Source organism: Macaca mulatta, chromosome 18 (genome assembly GCF_049350105.2).
Source record: "Macaca mulatta isolate MMU2019108-1 chromosome 18, T2T-MMU8v2.0, whole genome shotgun sequence".
NCBI classification, from domain to species: Eukaryota; Metazoa; Chordata; class Mammalia; order Primates; family Cercopithecidae; genus Macaca; species Macaca mulatta.
In genome coordinates, this window is record NC_133423.1 from 22,404,146 (window position 1) to 22,424,579 (window position 20,434).

Genomic DNA, 20,434 nt, shown 5'->3' on the forward strand with positions numbered 1-20,434 from the left:
CCACGCTTGGCCTATTCTTAACCATTCATTTATCCAACAAATATTAAGGGCACTTAAAATGCTCTAGAATTCAGTGCCAAGTAAGAGGAAGCAAAGTTCTCTATGATCTCACTCACAGTCCAGTGGAGGAAACAGACACTGAAATTTCAGAAACGGATATTGAACCAGAGAGTGGTCACCCAGACACAAGGTTTTAAGCTGCTTTTGTTACACATGTTTCATACTTGCAGCCCCGTTTGGATGGTTTTTCATTTTCTTTTCCACTAGAACTCTAACATGCTATTAACTTGCAGTACCTCACAGAGTAGAATGATTTTAGAAGGCGGACTCTGTGACTTCAGTCATGTGTCAGCATTCTCATTTATTTCAGACCCCAGGAGCCATGGGGTACGGTGTTACCTTCCTCAGGATACTCTGCTTTGAGAGCTCTTTGTAAGTGCTTATCATCTCTGCCCTGGGGAGGGCCATCAGTCTCTTTCTATACATGATCACCCAAGGAAACCTAAACCATTTGCCAGACATCTGAAAAACATGAGTTACTGTTCGTGAATGAGACTAGGCAAGTGAGTATAGGTGAATCACTTAAAGATACCCCCTCTGGGGCCAGACACGGTGACTCATGCCTGTAATCCCAGCACTTTGGGAGGTTGAGACGGGCAGATCTCTTGAGGTCAGGAGTTGAAGACCAGCCTGGGCAACATGGTGAAACCCTGTCTCTACTAAAAATACAAAAATTAGCTGAGCATGGTGGCGTGAGGCTGTAATCACAGCTACTTGGGAGGCTGAGGCATGAGAATCAGAATCACTTGAACCCAGGAGGCGGAGCTTGCAGTGAGCAGAGATCATGCCACTGCACTCCAGCCTGGGCAACAGCGAGACTCCATCTCAAAAAAAAAAAAAGATATCCCCATTGCTGGAAGAAACACCTCAGAAACACCTCAGAACACACAACCTGCTGATAGAATTGTCACCATCAACTTCACTTACAAAGAACAGACAATTCTTTCCACTATTGACAGCCAGGGTTCAAAGAGCTGGGTTTAAATCCCAGATCTGTAAGCTGTATCATCCTGGGCAAATTATTTAACTTTTCTATGTCTCAGTTTTCTCATCTGTAAAATGGGGATAATAATAACACCTGCCTAATAGGATTGTTGTGGGGGATTAAACCAACACATGCAAGGAATTTCGAATACTCAATAAATAATAGCTATTTCAGATGCTTTAAACATGCTCCCCACCCCAAACTATAATTTTGGAACTGATTAAAATAGGAGAGTTGGGAGGTAAGAAAAGCAGCATTTTTCCCCTCTGCTATTTCTCTTTTGGAGGGTAAAAAAAAAGTAGTTAACGTGATTGTTCAAGGAATCATCAGGTAGAAATAAAGATGACTGACTCTTGCTATGTCTTGGCTAAGATGGAAAATGCATTTCATCCAAGGTTGGAAAGTGTTTTGTGAACTTCATGTTCCTGTGAGCTTAAGTAGGTCTAACAAGTCTTAAGGATGACTGGTAGAACTTTCCGACACCTGGAAGGCATCTGTGTTCCCGACACCGGGCTGAGGCGGTTTCCCGTGGCGTTCTCCCTGAATGAATTCAGCAGGCACGCATCAGGGCCATGACTCAGACCACGCCTGGGGCCCTGCTTGAATGAGTTCCGAGGGTCTGATGAGGAACTCCCAGTTAGTCCCCGGGTGACAGGTCCCTTCTGAGAATCCACTGCTTGTCATCACATTCTGGTGGTGACTTTAGTAGGTAAGTGTCTCAGAAGAGTGAATGGTTATAGGCCATGTTCTGGGACACTCACTCACCTTTTCCTGGGGATGAGACCTGGGTGGCTGCTCCCACCATGGTGCGGACTCCTCTGGGCAAATCATGACTAAGGTGGCAGGTGATAGGTTGATCCAAGAGCCCCTCCCAAGACTTTGGGACAGTCAGGGAAAGGTGCACCAATCACTAGAAGTTGGACACATTCTGAAAGTCTGTGAAACTGTCACTCCATTGACACCTTCTGAGAACTGAGCAGGCCAGGCATGTTAGGGAAGTTCTTGGAGTCAGCCCTACCTTGTAATCACAGAATTAGAGGCAGACACGTCTGGAAAGAGTGAAAAGATGGGGTGCCTCACTCATGTAGAAATCATGATGTGTTAGTGCTAGGGAACAGCTGACCAACTCCAAGGTAATGCTCATAAAGAAATTACCTGACAAGGGGAAATGGCTAGTTATGGGCAAAGCTGAAATTAATCAGGCCCTGTGAGTCCTGGGAAGGGCTTTGCCCCCACTCTGTAGGGAGAGGGCAGGACTGAGAAAGGGATTCAGTTTGGCAGTGTAAGTCTCAGCCCAGTCTATTTCTCCTCCTCATGCACTCAGCTGAGGGCCTCTCATGATAGACCCAAGGTCTCCCTGCCTCTGCCAGGTCCTGCCTGGGAGCCTCTCCTGCCCCTGCCGCCTAAGTTCTCCATGAACCAGTGTTTGACTTGGACCTCACGCCCCTCCCTGTCTGCCTCCAGGCTCCATCACCTGGAATTCCTGCTTTGTCTTCTCCCAAGCACATGCTCCCATTCATTTTTTTCTGAATCCCACAATGCTGGGCCAGTCTCAGTACATTCCAGGAGATACCAGGCTACACCTCAGCAGAGTCCCCCTCACATGGGAGGGGAGCTGCCGCTCTGGATCCTCCAGGATTCCCTTCAGGCCACGCCCCACACTTAGGCCCCCAGGTGAACCTGAGAATGGGTGAGAATGGGCATGGCCCGTGAGAGGGGTTAAGCCCCGGGATGGTCCCTCAGACCCTGCCTGTCATAGTCAGCTTGAGCTACCCTACCAAAATACCATAGTGTGGGTGGCCTAAAAAACAGAAATTTTCTTTCTCACCGTCCTGGAGGCTGGAAGTCCAAGATCGAGGTGCCAGCATGGTTAGGTTCTGGTAAGGGCCCTCTTCCTGGTTTGCAGAATCTGCCTTCTCACTATGTTCTCACATGGGAGAGAGAGAAAGAGAGTGCAAGCTCTCTGGTGTCTCTTCTTCTAAGGGCACTAATCCTGTCATGAGGGCCCCACCCTTGTGACCTCATCTAAACCATATCATCTCCCAAAGGCCCTGTCTCCAAATACCATCACATTAGGGGTTAGGGCTTCAACATGTGAATTGGTGGTGGTAGGGGACATAATTCAGTAGCTAGCACAGCTCCAGATATGGAAGGGCTCTGGCTATATATGGGGCCAGACTAAGACAAGGCCAATGGGGGTGGACAGGGACCCACTGGTTCAGAATCAGAGATTTGCAGCACTGTGTGAGAGCATAAGTAGACATTCTAAGTATCATAAGTAGATACTCAGCTCTCAAGCCAGACTACCTAGGTCCAATTCTTGGCCTCACCTCTTACTTGAACAAGTTGCTTAACCTCCGTCTGCCACCATTTCCGTATCTGTAAAGTGGGAATGATCACAGTATCTACCTTGCAGGGTTGGGTGAAGATTAAATGAGATAATACATATAAGGAAACTTTTTGAACAGTGCTGGTACTTAACAAATGCTAAGTAAATGTTCATTCTTTCTGCCCTGAGATCTCCTGTGTATTGTAAGACACAGCCATTCTTTTGGTTTTGAGTCGGAGTCTCACTTTGTCACCCAGGCTGGAGTGCAGTGGCACGATCTCAGCTCACTGCAACCTCTGCCTCCCAGGTTCAAGCAATTCTCTTGCCTCAGCCTCCTGCGTAGTTGGGTTTACAGGTGCCCACCACCACACCTGGCTAACTTTTTTTGTATTTTAGTAGAGATGGGGTTTCACCAAGTTGCCCAGGCTGGTCTCAAACTCCTAACCTCAAGTGATCCACCCACCTTGGCCTCTCATAGTGCTGGGATTACAGGCATGAGCCACTGCACCCGGCCAATTTTTTTTTTTTTTAAATTAGCTTGGGGTGGTGGCATGTACCTGAGGTCCCAGTTTCTTGGGAGGCTGAGCTGGGAGAACTGGTTGGGCCTGGGGATTGAGGCTGCAGTGAGCCATGATCACACCACTGCACTCCAGTCTGGGTGACAAAATGAGACCCTGTCTCAAAAACAAACAAACAAAAGATTTGTGGGAGGAATTAGCACAGGGCATCCAGGGGTTCTGTTCTTCACTGAGTCTTGCCTCAAGGGAAGCAGGCAGAGGAGCCATTCCACGTACAGCATCGAACTAGAGGAAGTGATTTGAATGAACTGTGGCTTCTTGGTGGTCAGAGGCTCTGCTGCTGAATCCTTAGGGGACTAGGTGAGCAGAATAATCTAACAGGCCTCCCGCAGTTTCTGTAGGAGAAGGCCCCATTGTCAGCAGCTCTGGTCACCATTTGAACTGCAGGGTGTCAGACAGTGGCTGCTCCCTTTCCGTCCTTGTCACTTCCCATTCCCTGCGGCGGCTGCTGCGGCAGCCGGATTGAGATTCTTTTCCTGTTGGAGCTGCTCCTTGACAGCCCTAATGAGGCTGCTCCCTCGGCCCAGAGCAGGGTGCCCTGCTTTCCCGTCTGCCTGCCAGTGGCTGCCGCTGCTCACCAGTGGGCATCAGGAGGTGGCAGCCAGGCAGAGGCGTCCTGAGATGGTCAGATCAAGGAGACAGAGAGGGACACAGGACACAGCCAGCACTGAGGCCCTGACAACAGAACGGCAGACGAAGGGAAACCATTGACTTGTGATGGGTTTCTTCCCTGACCACAGGTCTCTGAGCCTGCTTTTGGGAGAGAAATTCTCGGACCTGGTTTTGCTCATTCCCCCTTTCTGGGTCCAGCAATTCGTTTTTTAAGAAGGAAAACCAACTCTTAACATCCACAGAGTGCATGCGGGGGCAGCTTGCCAGTCATTGACTAGGAAACTCAGCTCAAATTGAGCAGCTAGTGGAGTGACAGCTGATGTTTTCCTGAGAATTTAATAAAGGGACCTTTATCCTTGATGGAAACATTGGAGTCACCAAGCTAGAAGCGACTTCAAGACGTTGCCACTCAGAGCCTGGTCTTGGACCACCAGCGTCAGCATCCCCTGGGAGCTTGTTAGAATGGCAAAATCCCAGCTCCCTCTCCAGACCCAGCCAATCAGAGCCTGCATTTTAATGATTCATGTGCATTTTTAATGCAAGAGAAACCCCGCTGTAAGGCTCAGGCTTAGCCCACTCCTGGCTATACATTACCTCTGGGGAACTTTAAAAAATTATTTATGCTTCTATCTCACCCCTAAAAAATTCTGTTTTAATTGGTCAAATCCAACTGGTCTAGTCCACTGCTTACACCCTATAGGTCACCCAAGGCCCAGAGAGATCACAGGACCCATCCAAAGTAACACAACAGGTTAGGAATTAAAGCTAGGGTTAGAACCCCCAAATTCTGTTTCCCAGGGCCCCCGAGTCCATTACGTTAATCACTGCATCTCATCCTACCAGTGCCATCCTCCCGAACAAAATCTATTAAGATGCATCCTGGAATATAATTCAAAAAGGAGTGATCATAAGGACTTCATTCAAAAATAAGGATTCATGGAGGGCCTACTATATGCCGGGGATTGTTCTCACCCTGAGGATACAGCAGTGAATACTGGACGCCCTGATCTCATGGGAAAGGGATAGCAAGAGGAACCAGACATTTAACACACCAGGAACTATGTCATGGGTCAGGTGAAAAAGGATAAAGCAGCACGAGGGAGGGAAGGTCTCTCTGGTGAGGGGCTCTGAGCGCAGAGGTGAAAGGGCAGAGCAGGAGGTGATGTGGCTGTTACCCGGGGAAAGCAGGTTCTCTTCACCTTCTATGACTCTCACGTCAGCTCATTGCTTGTAGGCCATGGCACATGGTCACAACTTCGGATGTGATTTGGAGTGAGATGGAGACACACAAGAAGGTTTCTGAACAGAGATGTGATGACATTTTCTGGCTTAGTGTAAAAGGATGACTCTCGTTTCAGTGCTGTGAATGTATCCTCTGGAGAAGACTCAGGGCACAGATGGGCACCTGCAAGCAAGCATCGCGGTAATTCAGATGAGACAGTGGTGCCTCCACCCAGGATGGTCCTGCAGAAGGTGGGAGCAAGCGGCCAGGTTCTGAGTGTGTCTGACAGGAGCTGCTGTTGAACTGGACGCTGGATGTGAAAGGGGAGTGAAAGATGGACTCCAGGATTTTTGGCCTGAGCAACTGGTAGAATGGAGTTGCAGTTTTGTGGAGACAAGAAGCGGGTTTGGATAGGGACATCCACAGTTTGGCTTGGGGCGTGCTGGGTGTTTGATGAATTAGCAGAGCTCTGGGACCCTGTGGCCAGGGACGTTGGTGCTGCTGAGAGCTGGGGCTACCCACCATGGCTTGTCTAATGGAGCATTCATCTTAGTCCTGCTCGAAGATGACGGGCCTTATAGATTTAGAGAATAGATTTACAGTTCAAACTTACAATTGTTTTGCTATATTGTCACAATGCTCCTTAAGATTTCTGGGACATTATGCTCACTCGGTGGCCTATTAGGTGCTTTGGGTGGTACTTGTTTCCGGATAACTTGCAGTTTTCTTTTGATAAGGAGGGTCAGTCGCCTATTAACTAAGCGTGGTGGTAGTAATGCCACAGGATTTTTTCCTTTCTGAAATCAGTTTGCCCATTTCTTGTTCAAAGAATCTCTGGTGGGTCTGCATTGCTCCAAGAAGCTCAGAAAGCTGTTGAAAGTGCAGAGCTTCTGCACCAAGTGGCAGCCAGGAAACTGCTCCCCACGCATCCCCAGGAAAAGATCCTGGTTCTACCACACACGTGCCTGTTCCCTGACGTGTTCGCTATTGTACAATAATCCATGTCCATTTATTTCGTTCAGCGCTTCTGAGCACTGGCTGCCCAAAGGAATAACCTAGAAGCCTTTAAAAAAAAACCTGATGGTGAAGATTTCACCCTATTATGCTGCTTAATTGTGCCTTTTTTTTGGTGTGGGGAAGAGGTGGGGTCCTGGCACTGGTATTTTTCTCAGATTATTTTTATTTTTGAGATGGAGTTTTTGCTCTGTCGCCCAGGCTGAAGTACAACGGTGCGATCTCGGCTCACTGCAACCTCTGCCTCCCAGGTCCAAGCGATTCTCATGCCTCAGTCTCCCAAGTAGCTGAGATTACAGGCGTGCACCACCACACCCGGCTAATTTTTGTATTTTTAGGAGAGATGGGATTTCACCATGTTGGCCAGGCTGGCCTCAAACTCTTGACCTCAGGTGATCCACCCGCCTTGGCCTTCCAAAGTGCTAGGATTACAGGTGTGAGCCACCACACCTGGCCTTTTTTGTGTTTTTATTTATTTATTTATTTATTTGTTTGTTTATTTATTTATTTATTTATTTTTGAGACGGAGTCTCTCCCTATCGCCCAGGCTGGAGTACAATGGAGCAATCTCAGCTCACTGCAACCTCCGCCTCCCGGGTTCAAGCAAGTCTCCTACCTCAGCCACCCAAGTAGCTGGGGTTGCAGGCGCATGCCACGACACCCAGGTAATTTTTGTATTTTTAGTAGAGACGGGGTTTCACCGAGTTGGCCATACTGGTCTTGAACTCCTGACCTCGTGATGCGCCTGCCGTGGCCTCCCAAAGTGCTGGGACTACAGGCGTGAGACTTTATTTTTTAGAGTAGTTTTGGGGTCACAGCAAAATTGAACACAAGGCACAGAGAATTCCCACACACCTTCTGTCCAGCATAGTACATTTGTTACAATCCATGAACCCACACTGACACATCATCACCCCAAGTCCATAGTTTACGTGAGGGTTCACTCTTGGTGTCCGTTCCACAGGTTTGGACAAAGGTGTCATGACATGTATCTACCTTTGTGGAATCAACAGTTATCTTCCTGCCTTAAAAATCCTCTGGCACTGATATTTTTACAAAGCGCTCCAAGTCATTTGCACATTCAGCCAGGGCTGAGAACTGCTGATTTAGTCTCACTGTGTGCCAGGCTTTGCTTTCAGCACTTTATAGGAGTTAACTCCCTTAATCCTCATGTCACCGGGTTGATGTCGGTTCAGCCATTGTCCAGAGCTGTCAAGTGGCTTATTCAACGCTGCCCAGCAGATGGGCCGGCCTGTGAACCCAGGCACACTCGCTGCTAAGTCTGTCCCTTAACCACTACGCAGTACTTACTGACTTTGCCAACTGCCTCTGCAATCTGCTCCGAATTGCTCTTGGGTGAAGAAGAACAGTAAACTTTCCCCTGCAGTTCACACACTCACAGTGCTCCTGGATAGAATTCTGCACCCTCCACACGGGGGCTCCTTCCCACCCACTGCCCCGGTTCTTTATGGCCCTCTCCCCCAGCCCTACCTCCTGTGACTCTCACCTCAGCTCATTGCTTTATTGTCCTCTACACATGACCTGATCATTCCAGCTCTGGTGCAGCTGCCAGGAATGCCCTCCCCTCTTCCCACCCAGCCAAAATGTAATTCTTCCCTGCCGGGCTCAAGTTCTGTGCTCCTGGCTTCATTTCCTAAGGCCCAGGCCACTGTGACCTCTCCCCTCCTAACCACCAGAAGCACTGGCTGCCTCAGCTGTGCCTTTTGGAATTCAATGACACTGGAGTTTGCAAATCGCGTACTGCTCCATTTAATACCCAAAAGTCTCATCTCTGGGGAAGGAAGCAAGTCTTCTACTAATTTCTTGTTTCCCTTCTCAAGTCCCATGCAGTGTGCTAAGCATGTATAGTTGTAGGTCCAGCAGGACACATGGGGGAACAGGGTGTTCCTGCTCATTTGGGGGCCACAGGTCACATCAGATATGGAGAGCAAGAGCGTTTGCTCCTCATCCCCGGTCTGTGGTATAAAACGCAGTTAGGATCTTACAGAATTATTTTCCATCCCTTTCTACATGACTATTTTATTTGCTTCCCAGTGAACTGGAACCTGAGGTCTAAACCCCTTAGTATGGGATGGAAAACCTTCCATGGTCTGGGCCGAGCCACTTCCTGGCAGGTGACCCTATCTCTTGATTCACCTGGGCCAGCCTCAGTTTCTCCAGCATGGCCCCAGTCTCTGCCTGTTGCTTTGATCTATTAAGGGTCCTTTTCAGGCCGGGCACGGTGACTCATGTCTCTAATCCCAGCACTTTGGGAGGCTGAGGCGTGTGGATCACAAGGTCAGGAGATCAAGACCATCCTGGCTAACACAGTGAAACCCCGTCTCTACTAAAAATACAAAAAAATTAGCCGGGCATGGTGGTGCACACCTGTAGTCCCAGCTACTTGGGAAGCTGAGGCAGGAGAATGGTGTGAACCCGGGAGGCGGGGCTTGCAGTGAGCCGAGAACGCGCCACTGCACTCCAGGCTGGGGGACAGAGCCAGACTCCGTCTCAAAAAAAAAAAAAAACCAAAAAAACAAAAACCCCTTTTCACTCTCTGAAGTGTCCTGTTTAAACAGCGAACAATGCAGTTACCCTACCCTCCCGCCTACCACTCCCCCAAGTTCCAAATTAAAAATGGTTTATTGTTTCCTGGGAGGGCCTGAAGCTCTCTTTCCTACCTCCTTCCACATTTAGGCTGTTCCGTCTGCCTGGAATGATCACCCCTCCACCAACCACAGACACGCATCATCTTTCCTGCCAAAATCCCGCCCTGTATTTCCTGGTCTGCTTCAGCTGCTGAGCTACCCAGGAAGCCTCCCTTCATTATCTTGCACACCCCCAACACCTGAATCCTTATAACTGGCATGCTTGCTAATGGTGCCTGGCACACACTGTCCTGTATTATAGATGTTTATATAGACAGGTCATTTCCCTTACTGGATGGGAGGCTCCCGAGAAAAGAGCCTAGGAACTTCACCTCTTTATCATCCACATAGTGGCTAACACAATGCTTTATACATGGTAGACATGGTGGACATTTCCTATCATTTTTTTTGGCCATATAACTTAAGACACGTCACATCTTCTCTGGGCCTCAGTTCCAATATCTGTAACATAGTTCCAATTCCTGTATCTGTTAGGGTCTAATCAGGAAGACAAAAACCATTTTGAAGCATTTAGTGCAGGGTTGCACAGATGATAGCCAACAGGGAACAGTGAGGTCACCCAGAGCCACTATCTCCTGGGCAGCAGAGACAAAAGGAGGAGGCAAGACTCCCAGTTCCAGGTCACAGGCCACAGGGCAGAAACTGGGCCTCTGGTAGGCTGTCCCATGGGACCTGGAACTACGGAAGACATGATTTCTTCTTTCTTCCCTTCCCACCCTCCGATGTACTGTCTCTCTTTGGTCAAACACAGCAAGAAGCCAGCAGTCATGGGAGCCGGGGTGTTGTAGCCTCAGGGGTCAGCCCTGGTGATAGAGAGCAGAACCGGGGAAGAAGGCAAGTGGGTGAGAACCGGCCTGGGAGAGACACAGCTCTGAAGTCCCTTTCGGCCCTTTAGGTGTGTGGTTCAACCAAGCTGTTGAATAAATAACTGAATACATTGGTAAATGTGTGAGGAATCTCCTCCTTGTTTTGAAAGGTTGCTTGTAGAAGGTCTACAAGGTCTACAAGTTACTTGTAGAAAATATGATCAAGAAATTCAGAGAATTCTTCCATCTCCAGGACAAACATAACTTTGGAGCTTGGGAAAGACCAAAGTCTTTCCTATTCCTTCAGTTATTCATATGATTATTGATAGCAGTTGTCAGGTAATGAAATACAGACACTTGGCTTAAGAAAATATGATGACCTTCACCTGGTGCTGTGGCCAAGGAAAGGACACGGATGTCATCGTGTGATTATTTATTGAGTGGAGCCCTCTTCCCCCTCCCTGCTGCAATGGGAGGGAAGGCTCAAAACATTCACAGCCACAGGAGGGGGAGCTGCAGAGACCTCCTTCCCCGCTCCACACCGCATTCCTGGCTGACAGGGTGGAGACACTGCAGACCTCGTGTTTCCTGATCTTGTTTTCTTTCACTGGAAAGTGGAATGCATAATAAAATGGAATGTCTGTGGTGCAGAGTGGTGGTTGAATAGCATCTAAATTCCAGAGATAATTCCAAATCTTTTTTTTTTATTGTTTTAGATGGAGCCTCGCTCTGTCGCCCAGGTTGGAGTACAGTGGTGCAATTTCAGCTCACTGCAACCTCCACCCCCGCCAGGTTCAAGTGACTCTCCTGCCTCAGCCTCCCAAATAGCTGGGATTACAGGCATGTGCCACCACACCTGGCTAATTTTTGTATTTTTTAGTAAAGACGGGGTTTCACCATGTTGCCTAGGCTGGTCTCCAACTCCTGACCTCAAGTGATCCACCTGCCTCAGCCTCCCAAAGTGCTGGGATTACAGGCATGAGCCAACGCACCTGGCTGAGAATTCTAAATCTTACCTCTAGCCAATACTTCAGCTGCTTCTTCTATGAACCCTGTCTTCAGGGCACCTGGTCAAGTAGCAGTTTGAGTTTCAGCAATTTTAATATTGTTGGGAGCAGGGAAATGACCTCAGGGCAGGCAATAAAGGATTATCCACTTTTCAGGCCACGAGATTACTGATTTTGTTTTTATTTTTGCTGGTGGAATCACCCACCTTAATGGTCAATAGGTAGATGTATGAAATAATGCACATGACCCTTAGGGTAGGATGAGGATGAGAATGAGGATGAAGAAGATGATGATGATTGAAATGTAGAGACTAAAAAGTATATCATTTTGATGGCTATATTGTGCTGGTAGCTAGAAAAAAATTGTTTGCTTATGTCTTCCTTTTCTACTTGTTTCATTCTGTTCCCCACCCTCTTGTCTTCATATTCCTCTTTGATAGGGTTACTAGTCCTGTGGATTCTTGTCCTGCTTAGTTCTTACTCATATTTGTAATCCTTGTTCTCAAAGCACAAAATCATGTTAAGTTGGCTGAATCCTGAAGAACTTTTAGGATTAGCTCTTCCAGAATTGATGGAACCAGCCTCCTCCTGCCCAAAATTAAATTAGATAGGCCCATGTATTAAGCATTAAATCAGAAATCTCTGGAAGTGGAGCCCAGACACAGGTCTTCTTTCCCCTTCTTTCTTTATTTGCAACAAATAAGAAAAACCACAGAGGTTATGTCATCAGCCTAAGAGGATACACAAATGAACAAACCAAGCAAAGCAGTGACCCCTCCATGCTAATGCGCATCTTCCGGGGTGCAAAAGCTAGCTGTTCTGCTGTGACAGTGTATCCAGGCTTCTCTTGGTGAATAGCTTAAATCAATGATTCTCGAAGTGTGTTCCTTGGACTTCTGGAAGTCCCTAACACCCTTTTAGGGATCCTCAGGGTCACAAATGTTATCCTAAAAATACTCAAACATATCCAGCCATCCCATTACTAGATATAAACCCAAAAGACTATAAATTATTCTATTATAAAGATATATGCACGCATATATTCATTGTCGCACCATTCACAATAGCAAAGACATGGAATCAACCCAAATGCCCATCAATGATAGACTGGATAAAGTAAATGTGGTACATATACACCATGGAATACTACGCAGCCATAAAAAGGAACAAGATCATGTCCTTTGCAGGGACATGGATGGAGCTGGAAGTCATTTTCCTCAGCAAACTAACGCAGGAACAGAAAACCAAAAACCACATGTTCTTACTTATAAGTGGGAGCTGAAAAATGGGAACACATGGACACAGGGAGGGGAACAACACGTGCTGGGCCTGTCGGTGGATGGGGGTTGGGGGGGAGCGGTGTAAGGGGTGGAGCATTAGAAAAAGTAGCTAATGCATGCTGGACTAAATATCTAAGTGATGGGTTGATGGTACAGAAAACCACCACAGCACACGTTACCTATGTAACAAACCTGCACATCCTGCCCACGTACCCCAGAACTTAAAAATTAAAAGAAAAATCAAACATTATTTGCCCTTTTCACTGTGTTGAAATGTACACTAATGGTAAAAAGCAATGAAGGGTAAGTCTGTTGGTGGCTTAGCATGAATCATGGCAGTGGTCCCAAACCATATTAGTTGCCATAGAATTCTGCATTTCCATACAGCCACAGTTAAAAACAACAAACAAAAAGTTTTACTTAATGTCCTTTATGCATCAGTAAAAATGGAGTAATTTTATTAAATCTTGATAACTCAGTAGCCCTTTTAATACTCCATGTAATAAAATGGGAAACATATACAGAGCACCTCTGCTGGATTTTCTTAGATGATGAACATCTTGAGGACAAGCTTCTGCATGATTGCTTAAGTCGCAAGCTGAACTAGCCACTTCTTTCATGGATTATAATTTTTACTCAAAAGAATAACGGACAAATAATGGTTATTCAGCCTTGGGTATTTGGCAGACATTTTCTGAAAAATGAACAAAACAAGCCTGCCACTTCGAGGAAAACTAAAAGTATGTGTTGCCAGTGATAAAATCCAAACTTGCAAGCTGTCATTGCAGTCCCTTCTCTGAACTAGGGACTTCCAGTTTTTTCCAATATTCCTTCTGTTTTTTCCTCTATCTTCTCTCCTATGGGGACTGTCATTATGTATATGTTGTAAGCTGGTATACCATCGGGCTCCAGAACTTTTTATTTTTCTATACTCTTTTCTCTTTGTGTTACTAAAATTGGATAATCTCAACTGACCTCTTCAAGTCTGTTGATTCTTATTCCATCTGCCCAAATCTGCTGTAGAGCCCTTTTGTGAATTTTTTATTTCAGTTACTGTAATTTTAAATCTCTAAATTTCTATTTGGTTTGTATGTATAATTTATATGTCTTTATTGAAACACCATGCTCACACTTTTTTTCAGCTCTTTAGACATGGTTTTATTTCTTTGAACATATTTAAAACAGATAATTTAAAGTTTGGTCCAGCAAGTCTAGGAACAGTTTCTATCGATTGCTTTTTCTTCTGTGTACGGGCCATACTTTGTTTCTTTGCATGTCACATAATTTTTATTGAAAACTGGACATTTTAAACAATGTAATGTGGCAACTCTGGAAATGAGATTCTCCCACCTTCCCAGGGCTTATTGTTTGCTTGCTTAGTGACTTTTCTGAACTAATTCTTTGTTGTCTGTGGCCCTTGAAGTTTCTACGGAGTTAGCTTAGTAGTCAGCTAATGAATGGACAGAGATTTCCTTAGGTGCCTGGAACCAATAGGTCTCCCAGTTTATTGAGGGGCTGTGTGTGCATGTTGGGGTATGAAGCATGCTTTCACACTCAGCCAGGCAAATGACAACTCTGCCTTAGCCTTCACTTCCTGCTAGTAGAAAGCCTTAAGGTCAGTTAGAGGTGAGAGCTCAGAATTTTCTCAGGTCTTTCCTAAGCATGTGTACTGGACATGCTTAGGAAGGCTGCTCACAGCCTTATGCATGTGCATGGCCTCCTAGATCTCCAGGAAAATGTCTCAGCTTTTCAATGACGCCTATGGGCATCTCATTCCCAGCTTTCCCTTTTAACCTTTTGGTTCCCCTATTATTTAACCCAGTTATTATCTACTGCCTCAAGCAGCCATGGTGTTAAACAATTGCCTTTTTTTTTTTTTTTAATGAATACAAATGCCCCTAGGGAAAAAGTTATTTTTGCTGAGTGAACTCTAAGTCAGATCACACAAAAACAGTCTTGTGAGTGGGGTCTTCCAGGGAATTACTAGACAGGTCAAATAATGACAACTCTGGGTATGGAGCTTTGAAGGAGCCCCAACTGTGTCCTGCCCCCTCAAGCTGCTGCCAGGCTGTTTTCACTGTGATTGTGGAGTCTTGGTTTTCAAGACTACTGTGGAGCTGGTTATGGGGGAATAGAACTAGGGCAGGTTAAAGCACCAGAAAACTGTTCTGAGATTCAGCCATTTTTCTTGAATAAAGGCTCCCCAGATTGCCTTTAATTTTCAGAGCCTTGAAAAAGTTAATTCAGACAAGTTTTGCCAGTGTTCTTGTTGCATTTACAGCAGTGAGAATTTTCAGGGATACTTCCTCTGACCTTCTTGCTCATATCCTCCATGCTTATACTTTCTACCATACAACTTAGCACAGACTTGATTTACACTGTTCTCCAATAAATTAACATTCATATTATTTCCCTAAGTAGAATTTTGGAAAATTTGTGCCCTTCATCAAAAGCTTAACAATTTCTAATACTTTAAAATTATTCTGATAAGATCAGTGGTAATATTAATAAACGTGGTTTTAAAAAGTATTATTTAATAAAATGTATTAATATTTGGAAGATCTCATGAGCCAAGTTTTTCCAAATGACCAATGTATGATGTTACAAAATCTTGCATGGGTAAAAGATGCATTTAAAATGCAATATAGGGCTGGGCATGGTGGCTCATGCCTGTAATCCAGCACTTTGGGAGGCCAAAGCAGGTGGATCACCTGAGGTCAGGAGTTTGAGGCCAGCCTGGCCAACATGGTGAAATCCCATCTCTACTAAAAATACCAAAATAAGCCAGGCGTGGTGGCACATGCCTGTAGTCCCAGCTACTTGGGAGGCTGAGGCAGGAGAATCACTTGAACCTGGCGGGGGTGGAGGTTGCAGTGAGCCAAGATTGCGCCACTGCACTCCAGCCTGGGAGACAGGGCAAGACTGTCTCAAAAAAAATAAAAGCAACCTAGAATGATGGATTTTATGTAACAAGTATGGAAAGTTCACTGATGTGGTTTCAGATTCCACACTGTAACTAATCTTCATGTATATCAAATCAGAATACTTCAATCAGATGAAAAGGTTATTAAAATATTCCTTCTTTTCCCAACACATTTATGTGTCAGGCCAACTTTTCTACATATATTAATCAAAACCATGTATTGTATCACACTGAATGCACAGATACAAAAATCCGACCATCTTCTGTTAAGCTTGATATTAAAGGTATATGAAAACACTTAAAATAAAACTACTCTCATGAAATGTTGCCTTGTCTTGGAAAAATATGTTTTCTATAAAAACATGATTTATGCTAATATGCAATGAATTTATTCTTGTTATTTTAAAATTAACTGTTAAAAATTTTTGTTTTAACTGTAATGTGGTAACTATTGAGAGATATAACCCATATAAACGAAAGTTCTTTGAAGTCCTCAATTATTTTTAGGAGTACTAAAGAGTCTCGATACCAAAATGTTTTCAGACTTTCTGGTTTAGACCATTTCTGGGGGTTCAAACTCAGAAGAAGCTTCATTCACTTAAGGTAACACGGACTTCTTTTTCTTTAATAAGGAAATGATTAATTTAGAAAGAACCCAGAGAATTCAAGCAAGACTTTCACAGCAGGGGAGAGGAATGTTACTGCTTCCCTCCGCCAAAAGAAAAGATATGCAAGGAGGGAATTCAATGAATTGTTCAGGGAATTTCTTCCTGGATGGTTTTGCAATCCAGTCAAATCACTGTGGGGCACGCAGCTCTCTCTGCTAGCCTCCCGCAAAGATTCTACACCCCAACCCTGCTAACACCATTTTAACTGCTACCACTGGAGTCCCTTCTCTGACTTCCTTTTTCCCATCCAGTCTGTTCTGTGCACCTTAGCACAGACCTCATCTACAAGGTTCTCTGGAAAATTAATACTATTTCCTTCAGTCAGTTTTTAGCCATTTGGAAGCTGGACATGATGTTCAGGCATCTCCTTCACTCCACTGCAGCTCGTAACATAATGCTGGGCGCCACGGTGCCCATCACTCTATGCAAGTCTGCCATTTGGCTGATCAAGATGAAGACTTAGGACAGAAACACTTTATTTGCAGAATGATCTCTCTACACTGTGTCATTTCCTTTCTGGTAATGTTAGTTTTCTAACAGCATCCACAGAGCCAGACAGCCAGGGCGGAAGGCTCTTTCTTATCCTGGCGCTATGGCTTTCCGACTTTGTCACTTTGGGGAAACAACTCCTTTAAGCCTCAGTTTTGCACACAGGGAGGAGGAAGACGTTGTTTAATGGAGGAGGCACCCAGCAGATGCTGGCTTCCTTGCCCGATTTTCTTCCCCTCTTCTTTAGGATGCTTTGAGATAATTAGCAAGGACGTGTCAGCCACAAATCATAACTCTTTCAAAGGCATTCATTAGCCAGTGAGAAGTTAATTACACTTAATCCAGTTCCCTTTTCTCTTTATTTACTGTACTTAGGATGGATTATAAATCTCTTATCAACTAAAACACATGTTTCATAAAATTATGTATCACAAAATTATGACAATCTCCCATCTGTTTATTTAGTCGTTAAGAATTTAAATAGAGTATATTTAACCCAATGATTTTCTCTAAGTTTTTCTAAAATTCTTATTGTCTTCTCTCCTTGATTCTTGAGAATCATCTCTGCTCCCCGCCTCTCCTGATTTCTTACTGCTTTACTGCCCCATTGTGCCTCTCAGCCTTCTTTTCTTCCTTTCTCTCTCTTCTACACAAATCATGGTACCTTCACGGGAGGTAGTTTCTCTGCAGAGGACTCGTGGACTGGATAGGTCAGGATATCAAAATTACTTGGGATTTCCCAGTAGTCCATATTGCCTACCCTGCCACAGCCCCTCTGCCTTTTTTTTTGTTGTTGTTTTCCGAGACAAAGTCTTGCTCTGTCACCTAGGCTGGAGTAGCTGGGACTACTGATGTGTATCACCATGCCTGGCTAATTTTTAAATTTTTTGTAGAGATGGAGTCTTGCCATGTTGCCCAGGTGGGTCTTGAACTCATGGGTTCAACTGATCCTCCCACCTCAGCCTCCTGAATTGCTGGGATTACAGGTGTGAGCCACGGTACCCAGCTCGTAGTGCTTTTTTATGCTCTCTGTCAGCTCTTAACAGAGGCCAAATATCCAAGAATTAATTGAAAAGGTTCATGAAGAAGACAGTGTTATAAAAAATCAAAAATTAAATTCTAAGCCGCACCCCACTCACACCCCTTGGCCAAGGGGATCCCTAAGAAACCTAAAAATCTAGTTCAGGCCATGACCGGAAGGGTGTTGGATGGGCCTCATTATACCCTCCTCTCTTTGGAGTTTAGGCACAACTGACCACCACTGACATTAACATAGAGATCATAAGACTCACAGCAGACTCGGTAGCAGGAAGATACCCAACTCCAACCTCATTCTGGTATAGCGTCCCATAACAAAGAACAGGTCCTAAAGAAAATCAAAGTATTTGACTCTAAAAATATATTTATTTGACATATTTTTAAATGGCTCTGCAAAGCCATACTCTGGTGGGAGGAAATCTGCATTCTGTAGTGAATCTCCTTCCTTTTCCAGGTCTTTTCCTGATTCAGGAGAGAATCTGACACCTTCTAAGGTCCAGAGAGGACATTTACCATTTATTCTCTCTGAAGCCTGTTTCAAGGGAGGATGCTGAGTGCCTAGGATTCTCAGCACTAGGGGCACTGGAGCCCAGAGGTCAGTTGCCTTTGGCCACAAACTCTTTTCCAGGGAGATCACAGATCTTCTTGAACATGCACTAAAACTATGGTCATTTTCTCTGTGTGCCATGGTTTGAAAATGTTGGCACGCATGTCCAAAGGTAGCAAACTTATCTGTATATTCTCTTCATCCTAGCTGTACCAAAAATGATGCTGCTGTCTATCAAATCTCGGCTAAAAACTCTTTTGGAATCATCTGTTGTTCTGCTTCCGTTGAGGTTGAGTGCTCATCAGAGAACCCACAACTGTCTCCTAACCTGGAAGATGACAGGGACACAGGTTGGAAACATGAAACAGGGACGTGTGAAGAAGAAAGTGCAAATCAGATTGATGAGAAGGAACATCTTTATAAGGAAGAAGAAAGCATCTCCCCAGGCACTCCCAGGTCCAACCATTCACTCTCCCTCCAGTCACTGGGCAATCTTGACATTAGTGTGTCCAGTTCTGAAAATCCCTTGGGTGTTAAAGGAACAAGGCACCCTGGAGAGGCTTATGATCCAAGTAACACAGAAGAAATTGCAGATTCGTTGCTTTTTCTTAATTCAAGTCATGTTTACGAAAAACAAGATGAACTTTGCCACAAGACAGTGCATTCCACAGCATCCAAGTTCACGGGTGGTGGCCTGAACAATGATGGCCCTCATGATGAAGGCTTACACTCCAGTCAGCAAAATCCCAAAGTACAGAAATACATTAGCCTCAGTCTCCCGCTGTCTGAGGCAACTGCACACATTTACCCAGGTGACAATGCCGTGGCCAAGAAACAACCCAGCCCACAGGTTTCCAGTGAAGACTCTGACAGTGACTATGAACTTTGCCCAGAGATAACCCTAACCTACACCGAGGAGTTTTCAGATGATGACCTGGAGTATCTGGAATGTTCCGATGTTATGACGGATTACTCTAATGCAGTTTGGCATAGGAACCTGCTGGGGACTGAGCATGTTTTTTTATTAGAAAGCGATGACGAAGAGATGGAATTCGGTGAGCATTGCCTGGGTGGGTGTGAGCATTTCCTCAGTGGAATGGGTTGTGGACCTCAGGTGTCAGGTGACGCTGGGCCTATGGTTGCCACTGCTGGCTTCTGTGGTCATCACTCACAACCCCAAGAAGTTTCGGTGAGGAGTGGCAGAGCCTGCAAGCACGGTCCCTCATCCCCACACACCGGGATGACTCTCACTTTGGGACCTCACCAGGATGGGATGTCTTCAGTGACAGAACAGGGGAGATGTAAACTCCCCACTGCTCCGGAGGCTGCTGAAAATGATTATCCAGGAATTCAAGGAGAAACCAGAGACAGCCACCAAGCAAGAGAGGAATTTGCCAGTGACAATCTGCTCAACATGGATGAATCAGTAAGAGAGACAGAGATGAAGCCCTTGTCTGGTGAGTCGGAAAACTCAGGGATGAGCCAGTGTTGGGAGACGGCAGCTGAGAAGAGAGTTGGGGGAAAGGACTTACGGAACGAGAGGGGTTCACAGAAACCTGCCAGGGTGAGGCAGCTGGGAATGAAGGGAAATCCCAAGAAGCCGAATGCCAACCTGAGAGAAAATACAACAGAAGGTACCCTTCATCTCTGCTATGCCAAAGAATCTGCTAAGCACCCACTAACCCAGAGTGATAAAAGGGAGACTTCTCACAGCACAGCAGCAGCGACTGGTTGGAATTCCCATGCTGATGCAGGAGAATGTGCTATTTCAACCCAGGCAGAGCAAGAAGCAAAAACCCTTCAAACTTCAACAGACTCACTCTCCAAAGAAGGTAACACCAATTGCAAGGGAGAAGGCATGCAAGTTAATTCTCTATTTGAAACAAGCCAGGTTCCAGACTGGAGTGATCATCCTCAGGTAAGACTTTTCTTTTGAATAAATTACGAGATAAAAAGAACATGTGTGTGCACGTGTGTGCATGTGCGTGTGCGTGTGTGTGTGTCTTTTCCTTTACTTCACATTCACAATTGCTATACCATAATGTAAATCAAAATAAGTTTCCCAACACCATCAGGGTACTTGTGCATGACAGCTGCTGCTGCTCGGAAGGAAATCTGGTTTTGAAAAAAGGCCCAGATAAACCCTAAGCCATCCTAATTATAGCAAAAGACTGATAGAAGTTAAGAGGCACTAATGGGATTCTGGA

General features: G+C 45.4%; 1 protein-coding gene across 6 annotated transcripts in view; it reads left to right on the top strand.

The window, feature by feature from the left end:
• Positions 1 to 20,434, top strand: part of ALPK2 (alpha kinase 2) — a 142,740-nt gene that overhangs the window by 27,634 nt on the left and 94,672 nt on the right. For 5 of the 6 annotated variants that reach the window (XR_013408104.1, XM_015122093.3, XM_077974715.1 and 2 more), the window contains exon 4: positions 18,435 to 20,145. Coding sequence is in view for 5 of the 6 variants with exons in the window: in XM_015122093.3 (XP_014977579.3) it covers positions 18,435 to 20,145 (1,711 nt within the window). In the remaining variant the exon portion in view is untranslated. Of the gene's footprint in view, positions 1 to 5,922; positions 6,038 to 18,434; positions 20,146 to 20,434 lie in introns of all 6 variants that reach the window. The other variant, XM_077974713.1, reaches the window with a different exon arrangement.